The sequence below is a fragment of the Siniperca chuatsi genome, linkage group LG2 (genome assembly GCF_020085105.1).
Source record: "Siniperca chuatsi isolate FFG_IHB_CAS linkage group LG2, ASM2008510v1, whole genome shotgun sequence".
NCBI classification, from domain to species: Eukaryota; Metazoa; Chordata; class Actinopteri; order Centrarchiformes; family Sinipercidae; genus Siniperca; species Siniperca chuatsi.
The window spans coordinates 28,274,397-28,295,143 of NC_058043.1; the positions used below are offsets into that span (position 1 = coordinate 28,274,397).

The following is a 20,747-nucleotide window of genomic DNA, read 5'->3' on the forward strand; positions in this document are numbered from 1 at the left end:
TTATAGATTTATAAAATCTCCATCTGCAAAGTAACTAGTAACTATAGCTGCCAAATAAATGTGGGGAGTAAAAACTGAATAATTTCCCTCTGAAACGTAGTGAAGCAAAAGTATAAAGTAGCATACAATTAAAATACAAAAGTAACTCGGAACTGTACTTAAGTACAGCACTTGAGTAAATGTCCTTGCGTTCCACCACTGCTAACACATAAAACTAACATGGTAAACATTATACATGCTAAACATTAGCATGTTAGCATTGTCAGTGTGAGCATGTTAGCATGCTGACTTTAGGTCAAAGCACCACTGTGCCAAAGAACAGCCTCACAGAGCTGCTAGCATGGCTGTAGACTCTCTTGTTACTATTTATTCATGAATTACTGCACTTACTTGAATAAAAAAATGAAAAAATATGGCAAAAGCATCCCATGATTGTATATCTCTATGGACATTTTGACGCTGATTTGTATCCAGATGCAGATTAAAAATGCCTTAACATTTTGTGTTATTAAAATTACAAGTCTAAGGACTGCGCAGCCTTGGCAGAGTTATGTGTCCTCTGAGTGCTCTCTAATTAGTTTATGTTTGTGCTTTTGTGTCTCTGACTTATTGCTTTCTGACACCTTCATATTGCATTGTCTACAGACCATTTCCTTCAAGGAAAGGTCACCAGATACTCTGTCATGCAAGCACAGTTCAGGAAGTGACAGCTATTAATCACAGCTACCAACAGAGACAAAACGTTGAATAATGTTCATGCTGAACAATAAAAACACTTCACATGTTATTCACTGAAATCTACAGTCTGTCAGTCTGATAGCAACATATATTGAAACTGAGTGATACCTACTGTATAAGAGGATGGAGAGTAACAGGACTTTATCTCAGAACATTAACACAAAATGATAAATTACTTTTCCCGTTCCTTATAGAATTTGAGAAACAAAGAATTATTGGAATACCGTGTGTACTGTGAAATGACAATTTCAATGATAAGGAGAAAAAAAAATTAATATATTTTTTTCCCTCCCAGGCAAACTAACAGGCAGTTAGAATGATGCTTCATGCAGTCTTAAAGCCAGTCATGGCTCTCCCCAGTCTCCTGCCTGACAGACTACAAAAGACAAAACTGTCTTTCATCTTGTAGCTTGCATTATTCATCCAACAGTCTGTGCCAGTCACTTAATCTGACTGATTTTGTCACTGTGCCAGCAATGGTGTTACTTTTACATGCTGTATACTTGTCATGACAAAGCTTATGTTTCTAAGAATATATATGAAAACACACGCTGATACATAATTTGGGCATTTTAAATAAAACACACACTCTACTATTACATTTTATGTCCTTGTATTTCTCCATTTGATTCTCCACTGTCCTTTTGCTCCTTTGTTTTTGTCAAAGGGATGATTATTGTATGTGGAAGAGGGGAGGAGGTTAAATGGAAAAGGATGGGAAGCTAGTTAGACTTGCATCCACACAGCATGATTGAACTTAATGGGAGAGGTAGGAAGTTGGGCAGCCTGGACAGATCACACACCCCTGGAGCAGACAGCTGGCCAGGTGTGATGTTGTCTATGCACCACAGACACAATCAGTAAGCCACCTAGCTACCCTTCCGGCAGAAACACCTGAGACAGGCTCTGATATTATGAGCCATGGGGAACCTGAGGGAATCAGAGAGCTCCTCTTTGCCGTGTGAACACAGAAAAGGTGGATGTGATTTAAAGATAAAGAAAGATCAAAAAGAGCAAATGGGCTGCTGTCATTTTGTTATAAGGGGTAAAGTAGATAGCCTCATACTTCTGAATTATTTAAAGTACTTGCAATTTCTAACATGGTGACAGTGAAAGGCAAGTGAAAAAAATGTGAACCGTTACACTCAGATCACATGAAGAAACATCAGCACAACACACTGTACACTGCATCTTTATAAACCCAGCTGGGCTGTAATCTCTTTATTCCAAAGGGACAAAACACAAGTGAGAAATGCAACCTTCTCTTAATGGAGTGCTCTTTCACTACTGTTTGGGGGACTTTGTGCATATGTTCAATTTTGCCACTTCCTCTTCCACCAGGTGGAAATGTTCTCCCACCAGTGATAAAACACACAGCACCATGATTTAATTTGAGAAAATAGGATGATTATGAGCCTTAGTCTCATCTGTTGCTACTTTGTGTCTGACATCCACCACCTGATAATCAGTATAGTTACAAAATGTCACTGATCAATCATGATTGTAGCTGTATCCAAAATCATTTACTAATTCTCTATTCACTAACTATATAGGGCATTCTATGTAGAACACTATATTGTGTGTCACAAAAAATTATTTTGGACACTACTCAGGCCATTTCTGTCATCTTGTAGCAGTCTAAATCTGACTTTATTTTAAAGGGTAAAGAGTTTCTCACTTTTTAATGAGCTATCGAGTCTGCAGTTATAAATGTTAGTAAGTCATTAATGAAGGGTAATAAACCATCAAGTAAGCAATTACAAATGTTACTAAGTTATTAATAAAAGGTTAATAATCTTTAATAACTTTTTAATAGCCAGCAGCAAAAAATGGTAAGTCATCTTTAATTATAAATGTTAATAAGTCATTAATGAAGGGTAATAAACCTCACATAAGCAGTTGGAAATGTTTATACGTCAGTAATAAAATATGAAGAGTTTCTCACTTTCAAGTAAGCTGACAGCAAAAGTCAGTAGGTTATCTGTAATTATAAATGTTAATAAGTAATTAATAAAGGGTAATAAACCATCAAGTATGCAGTTATAAATATTAGTTAATCATTCATAAAGGGTTCTTAAATAATCTAAGTTTGCAGTTGTAAATGTTTGTACAACTGATCTCAGAACAATAGTAAATGGTAAATTATTTATTAATCATTAATAAAGCCATTTCTAAACAATTTACAAGATGCATCTTATTTTGTTGGTTAGTGACTTTTGATTGTACACCACCTTTTGGGATTATTTGAGCCTACTATATAGAGTATAATAATTCTCACTAGACATTCAAACTACACTACAAAACTAAAAGAAAAAACTTATAATGAAAGGTGAACAATTTCAGACACAGGGTATGAGTGCTTCTCTTCTGAAGACACTGAAATGTTTACAAACCACCAAAAATTGTACCCTTCCTCCTCCATTATAATTCGCTCTCAAACACATAACTGCATCAGTAAAAACAGAAAGGTGACCAAGGCAGAGCAGAGGTAGTACAGCCCAAACTGAATCATATTGAATCTAACACCACATCAGGCCGAGAGGAGCTTGCAGTTAAATCCAACAGAGTCCAGGAGAACAGTCCTATTTACTGCCGTGTGCTGCAGGCGCGGGCTGATCTGAGCATGCTCTGAATGAACTCCCCGTGACCTTGAAGTTCACATCAATTTTGCATGAGGTCTCCTCATCAAATAGACTGGGGATTGTACTGCAGCACTGGCTCACCTGGCTTTCCTTCAGGCCAGACACCCACAGAGACGGCCGTGACCACACAGACCACATACTGTTTGCACATACACACACAAGCAGAGCTTAGAGCTGATAATAGAAATTCAACTGCTGACCAGGGTACTCTCTACAATTATGTTTAGTAGGTTATTGCTACTGCTTTTTAATAAATTGATGTTCATTTGGCTTTCAAATGTATGGCAAATGTAACGCGATTAATATTCCTAAAACAACCCTGTGTGAGTGTTTTTGTCTGTGTATGTGTGGGTTTGTGTATGTATCAGCTTGAAAAATCCTATGGAATTAATTAAATATTAACAGATATACAGTACAGTTATACACCCTTATCAGCAGACATACTGTAATACCATTTACAGTTTACACACTTACAATTTGTAGTCTGGACATATGAGGTTTTTATTCAAATTAAAAGTGAAATAAGTAAATAAATGTATATTGATCAAGCACCAACACAGTAAATAATTTAAAGTCCATATATCTACCTTCTAGAAATTCAAAAATATAGCCTTTATTTAAGACCACAGGTCTGCATTCTTCCAGTTTATCCCATTGCTTTTGATATGATCTCATAAGCTCATTCTTTAAAAGGATAAAAATCGACTTGACTAGAAACAATTTCTAGATTCAGCCCTGTTATCTGGCACTATGCTGCAACAGTTTTTTCATAACGAAAAAATTTTCTAATCACACCCTCCCAGTTCTATTTATGTCCCTGTTACCTTGTACTGACCCGTAAACAAAGGTACAGTCATACATCTGCCTGAAGTCACATTACATGATAGCAGACACCAGGCAGAGTACTTTTTTATTCCCCTTTTCCAATCACTGCTGTGCCCTTGATCCTGTGTTACAGCAGATTCATAGTAAACACAGTGACAGGTGTATTCATAAAGCACAGTTCTGAGCCCTGGAGTGTGCTCTGGCGCTACACTGGACTATTTGTCAACTGAAGAAGTGTCAGGGTTCCCGTTCGTATATTCACAGTATCACCGAGTGGGCGAGGTGTAGCGGAGCATTGGCGTGTGGAAGTGTGTGTGCAAGTGTTGGAAACACAATGAGATGGTATGAAGCTAACTAACTCGGGATATCATATCTGCTATCTGTTTCGATACAGAGTTTCAAACTTGTCAAACAGCCTATTAAATGATGTGTCTACCTCCATATCACTGTTAAAAATCACCAATCTGAAATGCTCAGTATATTTCAGGAGCAATTATGTGAGGAACTTTTTTCCCCCTTTTTGGATCTTTCCACTCTCCCTCGTCCTGCGTTTTTCAGTTGGTGTTTTCCTGCATTTTCAAAAATGCAAGTCTGCATTACATACTACCGTGTCTATTTCTATGATGGATTTTTCCATGATTGCTGACCATCAGGGCAAAATGATGAGTCTGTAAAGCACTTGTTCTTTGATTGACAGTCCAACTCTGACACAGTTAGTGGTAATGATTTACCCCAATTAAAGGATAAGGCTGATGATACTATATATTTTTTTATTGTTAATCACTTGACCAAAACCAAAAATTAATTGATCCTACTAACAAGTATGTTTTGTGTAGCCAAATCCAGATATAGTTAAATTCCTGTGCTAGATTGTTGTTCATTAAAAACACATCAGTAAGCCACACCGTTAAACTAGGTGACATGTTCCTTCATTAGTTTGAGTATGAGCACTGTAGTTTATTTTGACTAAATCACACATACACTGTCCTGCTGCTGTAAATACTCACAGAGCACCAAATCTATATTAATCCGCAGCTGAAAATACTCCCCAAGAAATGCACTATTTACTCCTGTTTGCCTAATGTTTGCTAAAAACTACAGTGCCTAGCTGTTTTAGGAAATTAATGAGCGTTTTTTTTATTTACAAATGAAACTATATATTTGTGAGCCATTTTAAAATATTTACATCTTCATTAAGAACCGTAATTAATAAAATTTTTTTAGCATGGGCATTCCTGGACTACTGAGGTAAAATCTTTATTTTATATATTGTTTTTTTGGTTTTGTTTTTGACTTTTATTTTTCAAAACAGGTAGTAGTATAATATTCAATGGCGCTCAGCATTTATTCTTTATATATAAAGAAAGAAGGTCTGTTGATGTATGGTAACTTACATTACCAATATATAGTTTTATTAAAAAAATTAAGTCCATGTGGGCTAGGCAGTTTTATGTTTATGACACAAATAAACAGCTACTATACCATACTAAATTGTACCTGATATTACCACATACATTGCTTTAGTTCATTGCAGCTGTTGGCCACTGTCCACTGGATTCAGGTAATATCTTACTAATAATTTCAATACCTTACCTACATTTTATCACTAGAGGATATGTACTAAAACTGAAACACCCGATTGCAAGAGAGCTGACATATTTAATGCTACAGTGGGTCCCTGACAAGGGTTAACATCATCTTCTCTGACAAATTCAATGTTGGTGACCCAATTTTTTTCTATGGATATTAAACCAAATGGATGAATTTTTCTTAATAGCTGCAGTAACTGAGGAAATTAAGTGTGGAGCTCTGAATGTAATACCCTCTCGTTTGGCATATCTAATTATACAAATACTGTTCATTTGCAGGGTCTAGGCCCATACATAGTTTGCAGACTCTGGTGAAAGTCACAGCATGACCAATTCCTGAAGGCATTTTTTTTCAGTCTGCTCAGGACATTTTGAGGTTCTAATTTCAGTGTTACTGAAATAAATTGCCAAGAATTTATGCTTTCTATTTTATCATCAGGACACAAAAGTCCTCTCCTTGCCCGAAGGGAAACAAGTCAAGGACGATCAGTGTCAGAAATACTGATGCACCCCAAATAAAGATTAAAAAATGACTCCTTCCTCAAAGTAAAATTAAGGGTAAAAATCTAGTGTCTTTAAAAGCATTACCAGAAATGTCATCCATATTTTTTATTCATAATTGAGGGCACTGACTCTAAACAGTACTGTATATCTCACTAGAGTGGGACACTGTATGTGTGTTCTTTTGTGCTACAAACAAGAGTGCTCCAAAATGGTGGAGAATTAGTGAACTCTAGGTACTAAAGCTCTGAGAAAATACTAAAAATGGACGAAATAAGACAGAAGCTACACAAGGCTCACTAGAGAACCAGAGTGAAGTTAAACAATAGCTTTATATACAGTCCGAGGAATAAAAAGGATAATAAAAATAGCTTTATCACCAGTTCTCCTTAAGATGTGGGTGGTATATATTTTTTATTGTATTTAAATCAACTTAACTTAAAGCTGCATCAGTTTTTTGTTTGTTTGTTTGCTTATGACCACTTGGGGTCAGAACTCCACAAAAAGCTAAAAGTCACACATTTGATCAATTATTGCCTTATGAAGATGATATGCCAAATGTGTTAGCAAACTATTGCTGATTTACACATCCAGCAGACATGGAACAACATTAGCATTCCTTCGAAATTGTATTTCTGTGACCTGATACATTTAAATCTAATATTATCCAGCCTTTTAGCTTTGTTTGTTTGTTTTTCACCTACTCCTGACAAATATATCTGGCACTTTAGCTGCTAAATGCTCCACTAGTCAAGTCAGGTCAGTTTTATTTATATAGCCCAATATCACAGATCACAATTTGCCTCAAGGGGCTTTATGATCTGAACAGCATAAGACACCCTCTATCCTTAGACCCTTGATTGGAATAAGGGGGAAAAAATGGAAGAAACCCCATGATGAGCGACAGAGAAAGGATCCCTCTTCCAGGATGGAAGCTAGTTGCTAATATTGTTTGTCTGCTGTTTGATGCAGGGCAAGTAGCCTAAAGTAATTTAGATTTTTTTGCAAAAAACAGCTGCCTTCTGCTGCCAGACTCAGGGTTGATGAAAGCAGTGAGACTAAACCAAAACCGTGAAGTTGCGGCCATAAAACCAAAACAATGAGCTGGAAGACACTAAAACACTCCATAAAGCTAAGGAAACTGCAGAGTTGGTCATAAATCTCTGTGGGTTTGTCACATCTGATCCATTGTTTGTATAAAATTTTGATTAGTGCAGCTTTTATATGTGGATAAAATGTTATAATAGTGATAGAGATAATCTGTGCATAACTGCTTTTGTAACATTACGCCCGGCCTGTGCTTGCTCAGCTGTAGAAAAAGTTGCAGATCATACTGACAACAACACCATTTCCCACTATAGCATTAACACCCCAAAGAACCTGAAAGAGAAAACCTCTTCAACAACACAAGTGAACGTCAGAATGCTTTAAGTTATGGGTGAAATAATGCAAGTGATGGTTTCGGCTTTATCCTGGAATAGATCAGGTTGCACAACAAGTATAATGATACCCCCAGCTGCTGTGCCTGGACCATGTTTTCAGCGCAGACACATTATAGGAAATGTAAGCATTTAACAGAATGTCACTCACAAGGTTATTGCCTTTCTCCCCTGCTTGCAGTGCATCTACATGGTGCTGACCAAGCTCCGAAACACAATCTACCACAAAAAAACCAGCTGCCAGCTGCCATTTTCAGGCAGGCTCCCTGCACCACCAGGGAATAGCCGGGGAGATATCAAAGGATCTGTGGTGCAAATGAGTCGCTGGAATCTCCTTTTCTGCCCTAATGATTTCTTAAGCCGTGCACCATATTATAAATCATTAGCTTTAGCCGTACAGTGGCTTAAATCTTGTCATTAATAAAGTTAACCTCACTCATATGTAAGGTGTTGGCATATTCATCAACCACAGTGACGGCTCACTGACTTTAACTCTACATCATAGCTCAGGCTGAAAATAGATACGCTTTCTTCAATTAGAAATGGATGCTCAATTAAGCAGTTGCTCTTTGAAGCCCATCTTTTTGTTGGATGGTGCATAATCTCTCTCGAACATTTATGTCCAGAAAACGTTGTTCTTTAACAAATCAATAGCAATCAACGCCATTGGTACCCTCTCTGATTTCCATGGAAGCAGCAATGAAGATTTACAAGCAATTAAGCAGCAATAGATTTTCACCATGTGATGTGGATGTGGAGCCAAAGCGGGTAGACAGTTGAGTCGAGGCTTGTGGGGAATGTAACTTTGATGTGGTAATTTACCTGTACTGCAGAGGAGGGCTCCCTTCTGCCTCGCACGTGATGGTAGCCTGCTGGTCTGGGGAGTTGATCGGTAAAATGAGGTCACTTGGCTCCGTCCTCCATCTTGGCCCTTGAAATATGACATCCTCTGTACAGGCTGGGGAAAGGGGAGAAAGTCTATAGTAGTACAAGCCAGAAAAATTGTCTCTTTGACCTTAAGAGAAAATACTGGAAGAATACAGCAAACACACAGACACTGTGAGGAAAAATAGTTAATCTTGCTGAAATGTAGCAACTTTCTGACACTCAGTGTATATCACTAATATACTTCATATACTGTGTCCTATTCTCCAAACAGTGTTACAAAGAAATACATTAAGACAATCCCCAAGATGTGTTGTGTACACCCTTTGCTTATCATGCATTAAGAAGAGTAAATCCCACTTACCCTTGTTTGGCATTAAGTCCTAATGCTGACATATTTGGTATCAGTTTCACTGTATGCTACTGCATTTTTTTAGATGGACCTGACACTTGGAATAGTGAAGAAAAAACACTGACCATGGCACTTATGTGTATTTACTCTAATTTTGCATGCAGGGCCTGTTATACATAGTGCCAGGCCTCATTCTGTCACTTTTTCATCGTGATAAATCATCATATTGTTGCTGCTGTCCAAGATATAATTAATTTCCTGGGTTAAAATATGTCATATAATGCTTTGATTACTATGTAAATATTTAGCTGGTTAAGGGGTTTGAGAGAGTTTAATGGAGTTGCAGAGCTCACATACACAGTGATAGAACTAAACTGAGATGTTCAGTGTTAATTACTAGCAAGTAACAATAACATAATGATAGATAATGATATTTGAGGACTGTAGCTGAGCGCTAAAGTTTAATAGTTGACTGCTGATGTAGAAAGCCAGTTTTCACATATTTCCTCAGTAATTAATGATTCCCTGAAAGTGACAGGGTTGATAAATAAAGCAGAGTGATCTATTTTCAGAACATCTATGTCATACTTCGCATGCACCAGTTAATTGAAGCCATAAGGATGCACTCATCTGCCAGCAGCTTAAAAGGAAAGGATGTGGAACACAATCTGGTACTAAATGAAAGCAGTCAACAGACGGCCAGAGTAGGCCTAATTAATATCCTACTGCTAACAGATTGCAGCATGTGGCCAGCAGTTCTACACATGGTTTTAACTGGTAATAATATGTCAAGGAATCAACATATATTTCAATGTGTGAGAAACAAGATATGACAATGAATCACAGCACCTCTTGGTGGTTGTTCAGAAATATGGAGAAAATGGAATTAGTTTCAAACCAAACAGCAGCAAAATCACATCAGATTCATTCACCTCACAGTTTGGTTCCATAATGTGAATTTGAATAAAATGCCATGCAGGCTAGCATCTAAGGCAGGACTATTCAATTACAAATTCAATTGGGCCAGATTTTAAAAGCAGGAAATGTAGATGGGCCAGACATTTTCAGCAGCCTATTTAAAACCTTTTTTTTTCTGTTTTTGGTAATGACAAATTTTAAATAAATGCAAAAGAATGTAATAAAAAATAGCAGGCATTTGGATATGGCGGTAAAATAAACAAATACGTGCCAGTCCAGGCAGGGTTAAACTGACGGTTTTCATTGTCAAATTTACGTTTCAGGGTTGACAGAGACATATTTTCAGTAGAGCACTTCCCTACTTGTGACTGTCAATAGCTTGATGTTTTGAAAAGCTACTAAGCGTGGTTGGAACTCACATAAGAAAAGGCTGATTTGTGAAAGATATGATTGGCGGTGTCCTTACATCCGTAAACATCCTGCCCGATTGGTACTGCGCATGTGGAACTCTGAGATGCGAAGGAAGCGAGATGGCTCACTCGTAAGCTACTTCCACACACTATATATGTAGTTTACTTATTTTGTCATATATCAGATTTATGTATGCTGAGAAACTTGGAGGTTGCTTCTGGGCCGGATGTGGCCCGCGGGCCGGCAATTAAATGGACCTGATCGAAGGTGTCAGAGGATTTTGAAAGTCCCAGTGATAGAGCCAGACAACATGTCACTTCAGATGTCATAATGATTGTTATCAGGTGAAGTGATTCTCGAGGGTTTCAAAGGGTATGATCACAACACTGAATAAGCACCTATAGGTAGCAACCACAGCCTGTTAAAAACATTTGGAACACCTGGAAGGTGAGACTGCTTGGATCTTGCTCCCTTGAGTACTGGGTGTGAATTACCCATGAGCCAATTTGAATAACATTCATTGGGATTTACAATGTCATTTGAACAAGGGTTGACATTCTGGTAGAGTGTCTGCTTCTCCTGCTCAAATCCCAGGCGGCCACACAAGGGCAGAATGAGGCACGCTGGCAAGTAGATTGGATTGGATTCATTGCATGGATTCTGATAATGATCTGGACAGGCCATAAACAGGAATGGGATCGGACACCCGGTTGTCCCTGACAGTGTACTGTAAATGTGCAGTAGGGAGCGGTGAAGGACATCATGCTGGAACGCTGTACATGTAATGACTGCAACTTAATCAGTATAACCTTTTTGGTCATGAAGAAGAGCTTTTCTGAGGTAATTTATAACCGTTCTGATTCTGTCTTTTCCTCACTAATGGATGAAACTCTGTATTTTATATAAACACTGCTTATGAAGAATGAAATGCTATTTATAACCTCTAACCTTACAGACATACATGCATTTAGTCTGTGAGATTGAAGAATAACACACAAAAAAAAAACAACATTAACATTCTTCTGTAATGAATAGGCAATAGAAAACACAACTTTATTAGGTGAGATGTTGTTGTGACATAAACCATAACAAGTGCAGTGAGACTCAAATATAATATCTTACCTGCAAGGCATCCAGTGATTGATAGCAGAACAATTTGTTTCCATGGTAACATCATCTTTAGTTGCCGAGGGCTAATAAGACTCTCATCCAATTGCTTGTGAATGGAATGCTCTCCCTTGAATACAAGAATTTTAATCTGAAGGGAAAGTAATTATGGATATGATTAAAATATGACATTTTGATCCAAATACGACAAGCATTCATCAGCAAAAAAACATGATTATAGCACTGCAACATAATTGGTTCTTATTATTTGGGAGTTACTGTAAGTGAAGAGAAAGTGAATCTTGAGGAAGTGAGAAGCGATGCGGGGAAAACAGGATACCCAGCAACCCGGCAGTGTGATTTTCAGGTGGCACAGAAGAAGAAACAGCTGCTAAATGGGTATGTTTTCTTCTACCGTGCATGTTTCTCATCCCGCCTAACAAGCTCAATTCTGCAGCTTTAAAGAGAAGTGATGAGGGAAATGATTGACCTCAAAAGATACTTCTCTCTCCCTATTTGACTATTAATAGGAGCTGGCAGACTGTGTACCAGCACTCCACAAAATGCCACTTCATACTTTAACAAAGGGTTTGGTGGCCGACTGAATGTAAGCAAACTGACTGTTTTCATTTTTATATACATGCATCATTCCCTTAGATCAACAGAAAATACAAGAAGGCCACATACTAAAACAATAAAAATGGTACATTTTATTGTCCACTATTAGCGTTGACTGACATAACGATATACTATATTCAACCTATACCTTTACTACCAAGGTATTTATCCCTTTAAAGGGAAACTCTAACAATTTTACACATCAAGATCAGTTCACCAGTCGCTGGAAGTACTACTCAGCCTGTGAAAACAGTTGTATGTCCTCTGTGGCTCTGGAGGAGCTTTGTTAAGTCTGAGACAATGACTCTGACTATATCATTAGCATTATTGTCATCAGGAGAATATCGTGTCGGGCATTAACGCTTTCGTGACTAATGCATTACAGCACTGTTATTACTTTGGTCAGTAACATGTAGTGTAAGAGGCTACATATTGAAATTCAGTAATTACATTGCAGTTACTTATTTCAGTTATTCTGTTCTTCGGTTATTATTCTTTAAAATTTAGGGGTGTGCTTGTTTGCTGTTCAGCAGGAGGTTGGTCTGGACAGTTGATATAATTTTCGAGACTGGTCTGGGACGCGTTAGCTTAGGGCAGGGGCTGGAGGTAGGGAGGCAGCCAGCCTCTGCCAAAAGGGGAGGAATACACCTTGAGGTACATAAGTCCAAAATTGTTTATTTACATTTTGAGTCAAGCCTCTAGAAAGCCTAAATTCAGGAATTACCTGGATTTGTTCAGAGCTGGAGGGTGTGTAAACCCTCCAACAGCTTCATTGTGAGAACGGAACTTAAAGTGCTACGTGCAGTGACCAAGGCTAATGTCACTGTTCTGTGAATTCTGTTCAAATTCAAAAAAAGCTGTGCCTTGTATTCTTGCATTCATAAAATGCACTCATTGAGACCCATTGCAGGCCCTTTTTCTCTTTCAGTAAACTAGGCTAGTGTTCTCTTCGGTGAGACTAAATGGAGAAAACTAGCAGGCCGTGCTGAGCCGATAATCATGATACTAAAACATCTGAGAAGTGAGAAAGCTCGAGCTCACTCAAGTAAGGCAACAGACGCACCGTAAATAAATTGAACATAAATTCTACAACGTATACTATTAGGCTACTTTGGTTGCGTTCAAATTAATTCAAACAAATTATATGTTAGTTAGTATTTTTTCTCTGAATGCACTAAATACAGAAGATGTGTGGATGTGGTGGTTTTGGAGCTGTTGGAAGTCACAGAGTTGTTGAAGGAGCTGGGCTGAGTAAAGGAAAGGAAAGTAACTAACTACTTTTGCTGTTGAGTAATTAGTAAGTAAGTGATGTAATTACTTTTTCAATGAATAGTAAGTAAGAAGAAATTAATTACACATTTCAAGTAACTTCCCCGACACTGATATATCCCTTTGATATCTCTGGATGTATTAGGCCATTGCTGGCAATGTTGCAAAGAAATGAGTAGAACTGCTTTATAGTAATATTAGACTTGTGAATCAATATAATGCCGTGCCTTGAGTTATCAGATACTTAATTCCCTGGACTATCCAAAAACAGACATTGCAATCTTTTTATCATTATCCTTTTAGGTATCTCCCACCCCCATCATTAGTGTCACACGGACCTACACTTAAAGGCTGATCATTCACAAATTGCTGCATCAGATATCCCATCTAACCAGTGATCAATGATCTAAATGGCTATTAAACTTTTCTGATGTGGCGGTGGAATGAAGAGCCCTAAGACTGTAATTGTAGTATCAGCGGTACAGGAGGGGCTTTGCTCAAGCTCTGACCTACATCACAGTAAGTGGAAACTGATACGCCTCTCAGGATTAAGAATTCAACCCAACCCCTCATCCTTACAACACAACCCTGTTATGTGGATTAACCCTGGGCTATCTTTGGAATTCTTGAAACAGACCTAAATACTAACCACTCACTTGTTTCACCAACTTGTAACTGTAGGATTGTGGCTGTAGTTTGGCGTGAAAAGCATGGCTACATATTTTACGGAGGAGTATGACGCAGCATCATGGTACTGAGCAGACATGCAGTAGAAGCTACAGAGGATGGAATCATCCCATTTGCCTGATCATAACTTAATGGCCAGTGCTGGCTTAGCTCAACTGTCCTGGTGCCAGTAATTGTTCCTCATCTGGTGTAATTGCAGGCACAGTGAGATTCAGAGTGGATTTCCTGGTGTCTTTCAAAATTTAGGGGGCGTTTTGCCACTCTAACAACCCATCACATTGGATTACATGGTTTGAGATTCTACTGGAGCAAAAAAAAAAATGTGTGCTGCGTTTTTCAGTTTGAGTGCAGTATTAACTGCCATGCGCTTTCTGGAGGATCCAACCTCATCATCCCAACCCATCAGTCCAAAAAGCTTCAAGATCCTGAGAGGAAAATCTCCTCGAAAAGACTTTCTTTGCAAGTTGGGTGTTACACAGTTCATGGCACAGTGTCTCTGCGGATATGATGGATGTTTGTTCTTGAACACAGCTTCATTCTGCAGTCTGTAAAACCTGCAGTGCTTTTCATTTTTTTGGCGTTTACTTCTTTGTTGATTTGTTTCTGAATTAATGGTTCATTATGGCCAGTTTCAGCCATTGTATGAGAAGGGTGTGTCACCCTGCCTTGAAGAATTTCATTTTCAGTGGACAGCTTTTCTGTGACTCTCAGTAGAGAGCTTGAATATCTCATGATGCTCCAAAAGCCATTTCAGAGCTGCTAAAATTGAAGAAAGAATTGTATCACTTTTGACCTTCAAAAAGCTGCACCAGTGTCTAACCATGAAGAGCTGCATATAAGCTGAAGCTTTAGCAAATCCAAAAGAAAAAGAACAAAATAAACTCTGGACACAGAGAAAACAAACAAAAACTTCTTCTGGGCTTCTAAAGATGAGAGGGCATTTTCTTTCGTCAGCTCTCTCAACTGAAATGATGAGCAAAAGATTGCTCTGCTAAATGTAATGAGGCATCACACTTTCACCTCCACAGAAGCTAGACCTAATGGAAGTCATTGGCTAAACGCATTCCAGAGTAAATTAGATGACTTCTTGGTTAGTGGGGCTTTTGTTTGGCACATAATTGATAGGAAAGGTGGTTAAAGGCATCCATTTCCCCCCTGAGGGCAGCATAATTACAAAAAAATCTAATAAGGAAGAGAGGAAAGGACAGAGTTTCTATCATAGGGGTGTGCACGCTCAAGGTCTGTATTCAGATCACATGCGGTAGAGAAGCAACACAGAGCCGGGTGATCCAGATATATCAGATCATGCAAAAACCTCTCTCAAAATTGAACACCATTGGCACAATGGGTATGAATTCACCACAATATATGATGCATTCATTTCCACTAAGTTAATGTCTTTATGACTATCTGCTGCCATCTCCATTAAATCACTCAGCAAGAGAACCTGGGAGACAAGGATCCACCACCAGGGACGGACTCCATCTGAATACACAGCTGCTCTGTGCTTTTGCAAATGAATGAAATATTTACAATCAACTTTGCACTGATGCCTCCTAATTTACTCTGATTGATTGAATACCTGCACATGTCTATTTCACATGAGCCAGGGGAGATTAAAAAAAAAAAAAATAAGCGAAGTCATTAACAAATATGGGCAGATCTTAATGTCTGTATTTCAAGTAGGAGTAATTGTTCGGTATTGATTGTGCCATAACTCTGCATTATCTAAGGTGAGTGAGTAATGTGTCCCATTGCAAATTATGCATTAAGGTTTCAAATAAAAAGACATTTCATGTAATTGCCTCCCAACTCAATCTCAACAGCTGTACATTAACATTCATGAAAGAATTGGTTGATTGCGTATTCTTCTGAGATGTTTCTTCCATTTCATTTCAAACACAGCCTTGCAGGCAAAAAAAAAAAAAAGAGTAGCCACTTCACACGTGTGTGTCACACTGTGCATGTATGAATAAGAAAGCATGATTAGAACTGTGGCTAATGTCACATTTGAATGCTGGAGGACAACATATAGCAATGAATAAAAGAGGGAGTTCCATGTGAATAAATATGTCTGCTTGTGAAATGTCACTCAAGTGACAGGCACTTCATGCCCAATGTGAAGGTTTTCACACAAAACATAAAAACTGGAATTTCACATTCACTTATAATCTCTTCTGATGATTTTTTTATTTTTTTATTTTTTACATATTATATATCTGTTTACCACAGTAGAACTAAACATCTGGGCAGGACGCTCTGTAGACATTATACAGCTGTGTATTTTCATGCGAAAAATCACTGAATCCCTGGAAGACAGCAGGACGCCCCCAGTGACTCCCTCCAACATTAAACACGGCTGCATCCCTCAACTGCTGCCTAACGCAGGGGCAGGAGAGTAAGTGCACTTAAAAGAAAGGGGAGCAGCGATCCATTTCTCAACCCCATCATCAGCCAGGCATATCCCCAGACCCTCATCCTAGATACAGCCACAAACACATGACAGAAGGTCAAGGATGGGGAGCAGGAAACACTCAGGCAGGCTTTTTACATATATTTTTTTTATGCTATTCAATCCATTTCACAGCCTTTTCGGAAAAGCAACTGCCTGTTCAATGTAATTGCCACTCTGGTTTAATCAAAAGGGGTTTTCGAAGCAAATGGTGCTACATCTCAACCCTGCAATGCCATGCTGGACATTGCTTCATTATAGAATAATGACTGCATGGCTTCAAAGACATGTTTCACCTCTCATTTGGCTATTGCTCAAAATATGTGCAAAGGATCTATAAATAAACGTGAATAAAGGGGAGAATGACTACAATCCCTGCTGAATAGTAGGATACTTTGAAGATGGAGCAGGCTGAGCATTTTTCTCTCACTGTTGGGTCTGTCTTTTTGCAGTCTGGGTGGGAAAAAAGAATACTTATGTACAGACCACTGGTGACCAAATATTTGGTTTTCAAGAAAAATGAGAGTGAAGTTGAGCTGTTGCATTAATTTCTCTAATAATACCTCCGTAGGCTGGAACTATCATAATCCTGTGAGATTGTTTTAGAAAAATGCTATCAGAATAGTATGATGTTAGAGGACATACAGATACAATTCAGCAACATAAAATCACAATTTAGAAAATCCACATGAGCTCAGATTATTTTCCTCTGCAGGAACAGAAATAAATGCCTTAAACAAGTTAGAGAGAGAGCTTTTCTCCAGGCGGACATTCCTGATGCTGTTTCTCTGTGTGACTGAGCAGAGCAGCGCCATATGGACTTTGTCCTAGATGAGGGAAATGAGCCCCAACAGTAGAAATCCCAGTAGGACCATGCAAACCATTTGAGGCTCATCTAGAAACGCAATCATCAGCATCATGCATGTGCGACCACAATCAGCATGCACACTGTCTCAGTGTCCCTTTCTCCGATTTTAGAATATTAGATAAAGATATCTGACCACAGGGATATGGCTTTTTAGGTGATTTTATTTTGCTCCGAGTCAAATTAAGTTGTATTAAAGGCAACAAACTTAGCAGCACACAGTTCCTTACCTATTAATATTAAAAGGCAGGAAATTAACGTGCAAACATGCCAGTGATGATTTCTGACGGATACTTACTTGATCTAGGATGCAAAATGTTCCTCTTCATTAAACTGCTTTGATTGTAATTCCAGTATCCGTTTGCTGTGTTTTTTTCTGGCTCTAGTGAGGTCTCACAGCAACTCTTGTCCTCTCGGAAGCCAAAGAAGAGGTTGTTCTCTGCTCCAGCAGTGTTTGCGCTCTGCACTTAATTCTGCTCCGTCTAAGTGCGTCTCTCGATCTTTAAGGTCGGGACTAACAATATCCTCTACCTCGGTTAATTCCACAATGTGAGTTTGCTGGCTGAGGATGATACGCGCTACACCGGGATGATCCTCGACCTCCTCGTATTACACTCCACAAAGCGCTGCCACGAAGCAGAGAGGACAGCGGTGCCTCTGAGCGGAGACTCACATTGTGCGCATCCCGGGGCTCTGCTCTCTTTGTGTGCAGGAAGAAGCGCCCACTGGTGACGCGTGAAAACACCCATCGCAGCACAGTAATGCGCCACCAGTGTAAGGGGCACCTGCCATTCCTCTGCTTAAGTGAGTGCACATTTGATCTCGGGATATTTATCGTTATGAAGAGCAGAGATCAAGTGGACATTTCCAGAAATATGTTGGTGAATCAAAAGCTATTCGGCTTAGAAAATAGAAGAATAGGAGAACATTCTGAAAATAAACTAAAACTGATCATTTAGCCTGTCACAATAACCAAACAGCCTAATGTCCGATGTTGGTCAGTAAACGTTTTTATTATGTTTTGGTGGTAAATTGATGCAGGGATTTTGCAGTAGATGTAGTGAATTGCGGCATCTACTGATCAGCCGCTGCTGATCGTTGGAAGAAGAGAAAGAGAGAGAGAGTAAAAAAGGGTAACACTTTACAATATGTAAACAAAAAATTGAGTATTTACTAAGGAACGAGTGAGGAACGGATCAGGAACGAACTGATAATTAATGAATCATTAATAAGTAATTAGTGAATTACTCCGCATGGAGGACTATACATAATCATGCTGACGGGGAGACAGTATATTAATGAATCATCAGGTAACAATTACTTCATAAATATCTGTGAATCGAAATAGGCCTACTGACCACTTTGTTCATGAGTCGTTCCTGATTACCTCTGAACCAACCGGTGAACGGCACAAAACTAACGATTCATTCATTAGTTACTGTTTTTGTGTCCCCTAAAGTAAAGTAGTGCAACACATTGAGTGGTTACTGAGTACTGATCATTAGGGGAGAGCAGGGACGAAAGTATAACTTTTTTTGTATTTCTCTATTTGCACAGAGATGATATTTAGAGTAACCATAGTGTATTGTGAACAACATACACATGTCTTCAAGCAATACCAATCGTTTTTTTAAATTTTGGATGAATGAGTCGGACGCAATCAGAACGGAAATTGAGGGTGGGCTTTGTTACTTTCGCACCTCTCTGTCGGGACGAAAGTAACGGTTGGAAAAATCAACCCTAAAACAAGTAACTACTTGATATTTCTGGGAAAAAACGCTCATTAATACTTCAGTTTATCCTCCAAGCACAACCCAGTATCACCAATCTGCGTACAAATAACACGGGTTTACACTTTCAAACTGCGTGCAGATGATAGCCAAAGTCCGATTTTGCGTGAATATGATACGCCAATCCTTCCCATTGACTTCTGTGGAGAGCAGATGTGTCCAGATACCACGCATCACCTTGAATGGTCATGACGTCACCAGCGGCGAGGCAACACGAGCAATCAGTGCACCTGCGCTAGCCCCTGCAGCGCAGGACCTCAGGTAAGACGATTTAAACGAGGCATTTAAAGTGTGATTATTTAGTCAACAACTGAAAACAATACAGAAAAATAGTTTTAAGGTGACATGATATGAGTGTTGACATGAGATAACCGTTTTGCATTTGCTAGATATTACATTATTTACCGATCTTTTGCGGTGCTAGCTTGAAGTGAAGTTACTGCAAAAAGGTGAGCCTATAGCGTAGCTAAGCGGTTAGCATTAAAGTTACTAATTAGCATGTTTTTACGTGTTTGCGTTGAGGTTTTCAGTGATGTTCGGTTGATGATAAAGTTTTGTGCGTTTGAACAAAGCCTGGCTGAATTTGATCCCGCATGAGGAACCATAGGGTAAGTTAGAAGTTTAGTTTGGCTGCTCCTCAAGTAGCACACCTATCACCTGTGAGTGTAAGCTAGTAGCTTACAATGACATTACTGCAAAAGACGAACACTGTCAAATTATTAGAAATACCTTAGCTTGTTTAACTATATGGTGATATCAGGGCTGTAGTGGCTCTGTTGCATTTTTGCAAGTGAGCAATGATGTAGGCTAACAAACATTCATTGCTTTTGTGAGAATTAATAATTTAAACAAAGGTTGCTTGCCTTTTATATTAAATACCATGTTGAAACTATTGTACACACATACATACGCAGGGCATGAGGCTTAACAATTCAAAGTGTTGTCCTGCTGACTGCAGGGAAAAGTTGATTAGCTGTTGCAAACAGGCTTACATTTATACAAAGAAACAGGGATATCAGAAAGAACATCATGTACTGAGGACAGCATGTATTGTAATGGCCATGAGAGGAGAAGTATCAGTTGTGGGGAACGAAGCGGAGACTTTAGGAACTTACAAACAGAGGGAGTGTAGGATTCCTCCACTAGGGCGCTGTCTCCACACGAAGGGTGGAATCGTGTGCCAAGAGGCTGGGACCAGCCTGTGCACCACCGAAGGGAGAGCTAAGTCTAAACCACAACTCCTCCCCACCTCTGTAGAAACCTATCAGATAGTTGTACATTCTCATTTAAAACTCTGCGTAATGTTAAGAAGAGCACTTTTTCCTAGGATGTTGACTACAGCTTAACAGCTTGCTGACTGTGGTTTTCTGAATAGAAAAGATCCTTGTACAAGATGTTTTGATCCTCTGTTTTAATAAATGCCAAATTAAGGAATAACTTCTCTCCAGACTTTTATTTTGCAAATAAACGGATGCACTGACACTGTCCTCAACCTTGAACTTGAAAAATAAAACCCAAAGTTGCAGGTCTGTATTGTCTGTCTGCATAATACCTCTTTACCTGACTTTTCGTCTGTTTACATTAGAGGTTCACAAGGGTGAAACAGATTTTCAGAATAGTATTTGGCAAGTAGTTCACACACTGAACTTGCATTCATCA

General features: G+C 38.8%; 1 protein-coding gene and 1 long non-coding RNA gene across 2 annotated transcripts in view; one reads left to right on the forward strand and one right to left on the reverse strand.

Annotated features, from left to right (window-relative positions):
- cntn3b (contactin 3b) overlaps positions 1–18,074 on the reverse strand; it is a 59,475-nt gene extending 41,401 nt beyond the window's left edge. Inside the window, exons 1-3 of the mRNA XM_044172493.1 lie at positions 17,597–18,074; positions 11,423–11,558; positions 8,557–8,692 (exon numbers count right to left, since the gene is read on the reverse strand). Coding sequence (XP_044028428.1) covers positions 8,557–8,692; positions 11,423–11,477 — 191 coding nt within the window. The 5' untranslated portion in view covers positions 11,478–11,558; positions 17,597–18,074. The remainder of the gene's footprint in view (positions 1–8,556; positions 8,693–11,422; positions 11,559–17,596) is intronic.
- LOC122864818 lies at positions 12,938–16,851 on the forward strand. Its single transcript, XR_006375307.1, has 4 exons — positions 12,938–13,070; positions 13,210–13,326; positions 13,598–13,813; positions 13,976–16,851. It is a non-coding gene; the product is annotated as an uncharacterized LOC122864818 (long non-coding RNA).
- Positions 18,075–20,747: the final 2,673 nt, after the last annotated feature.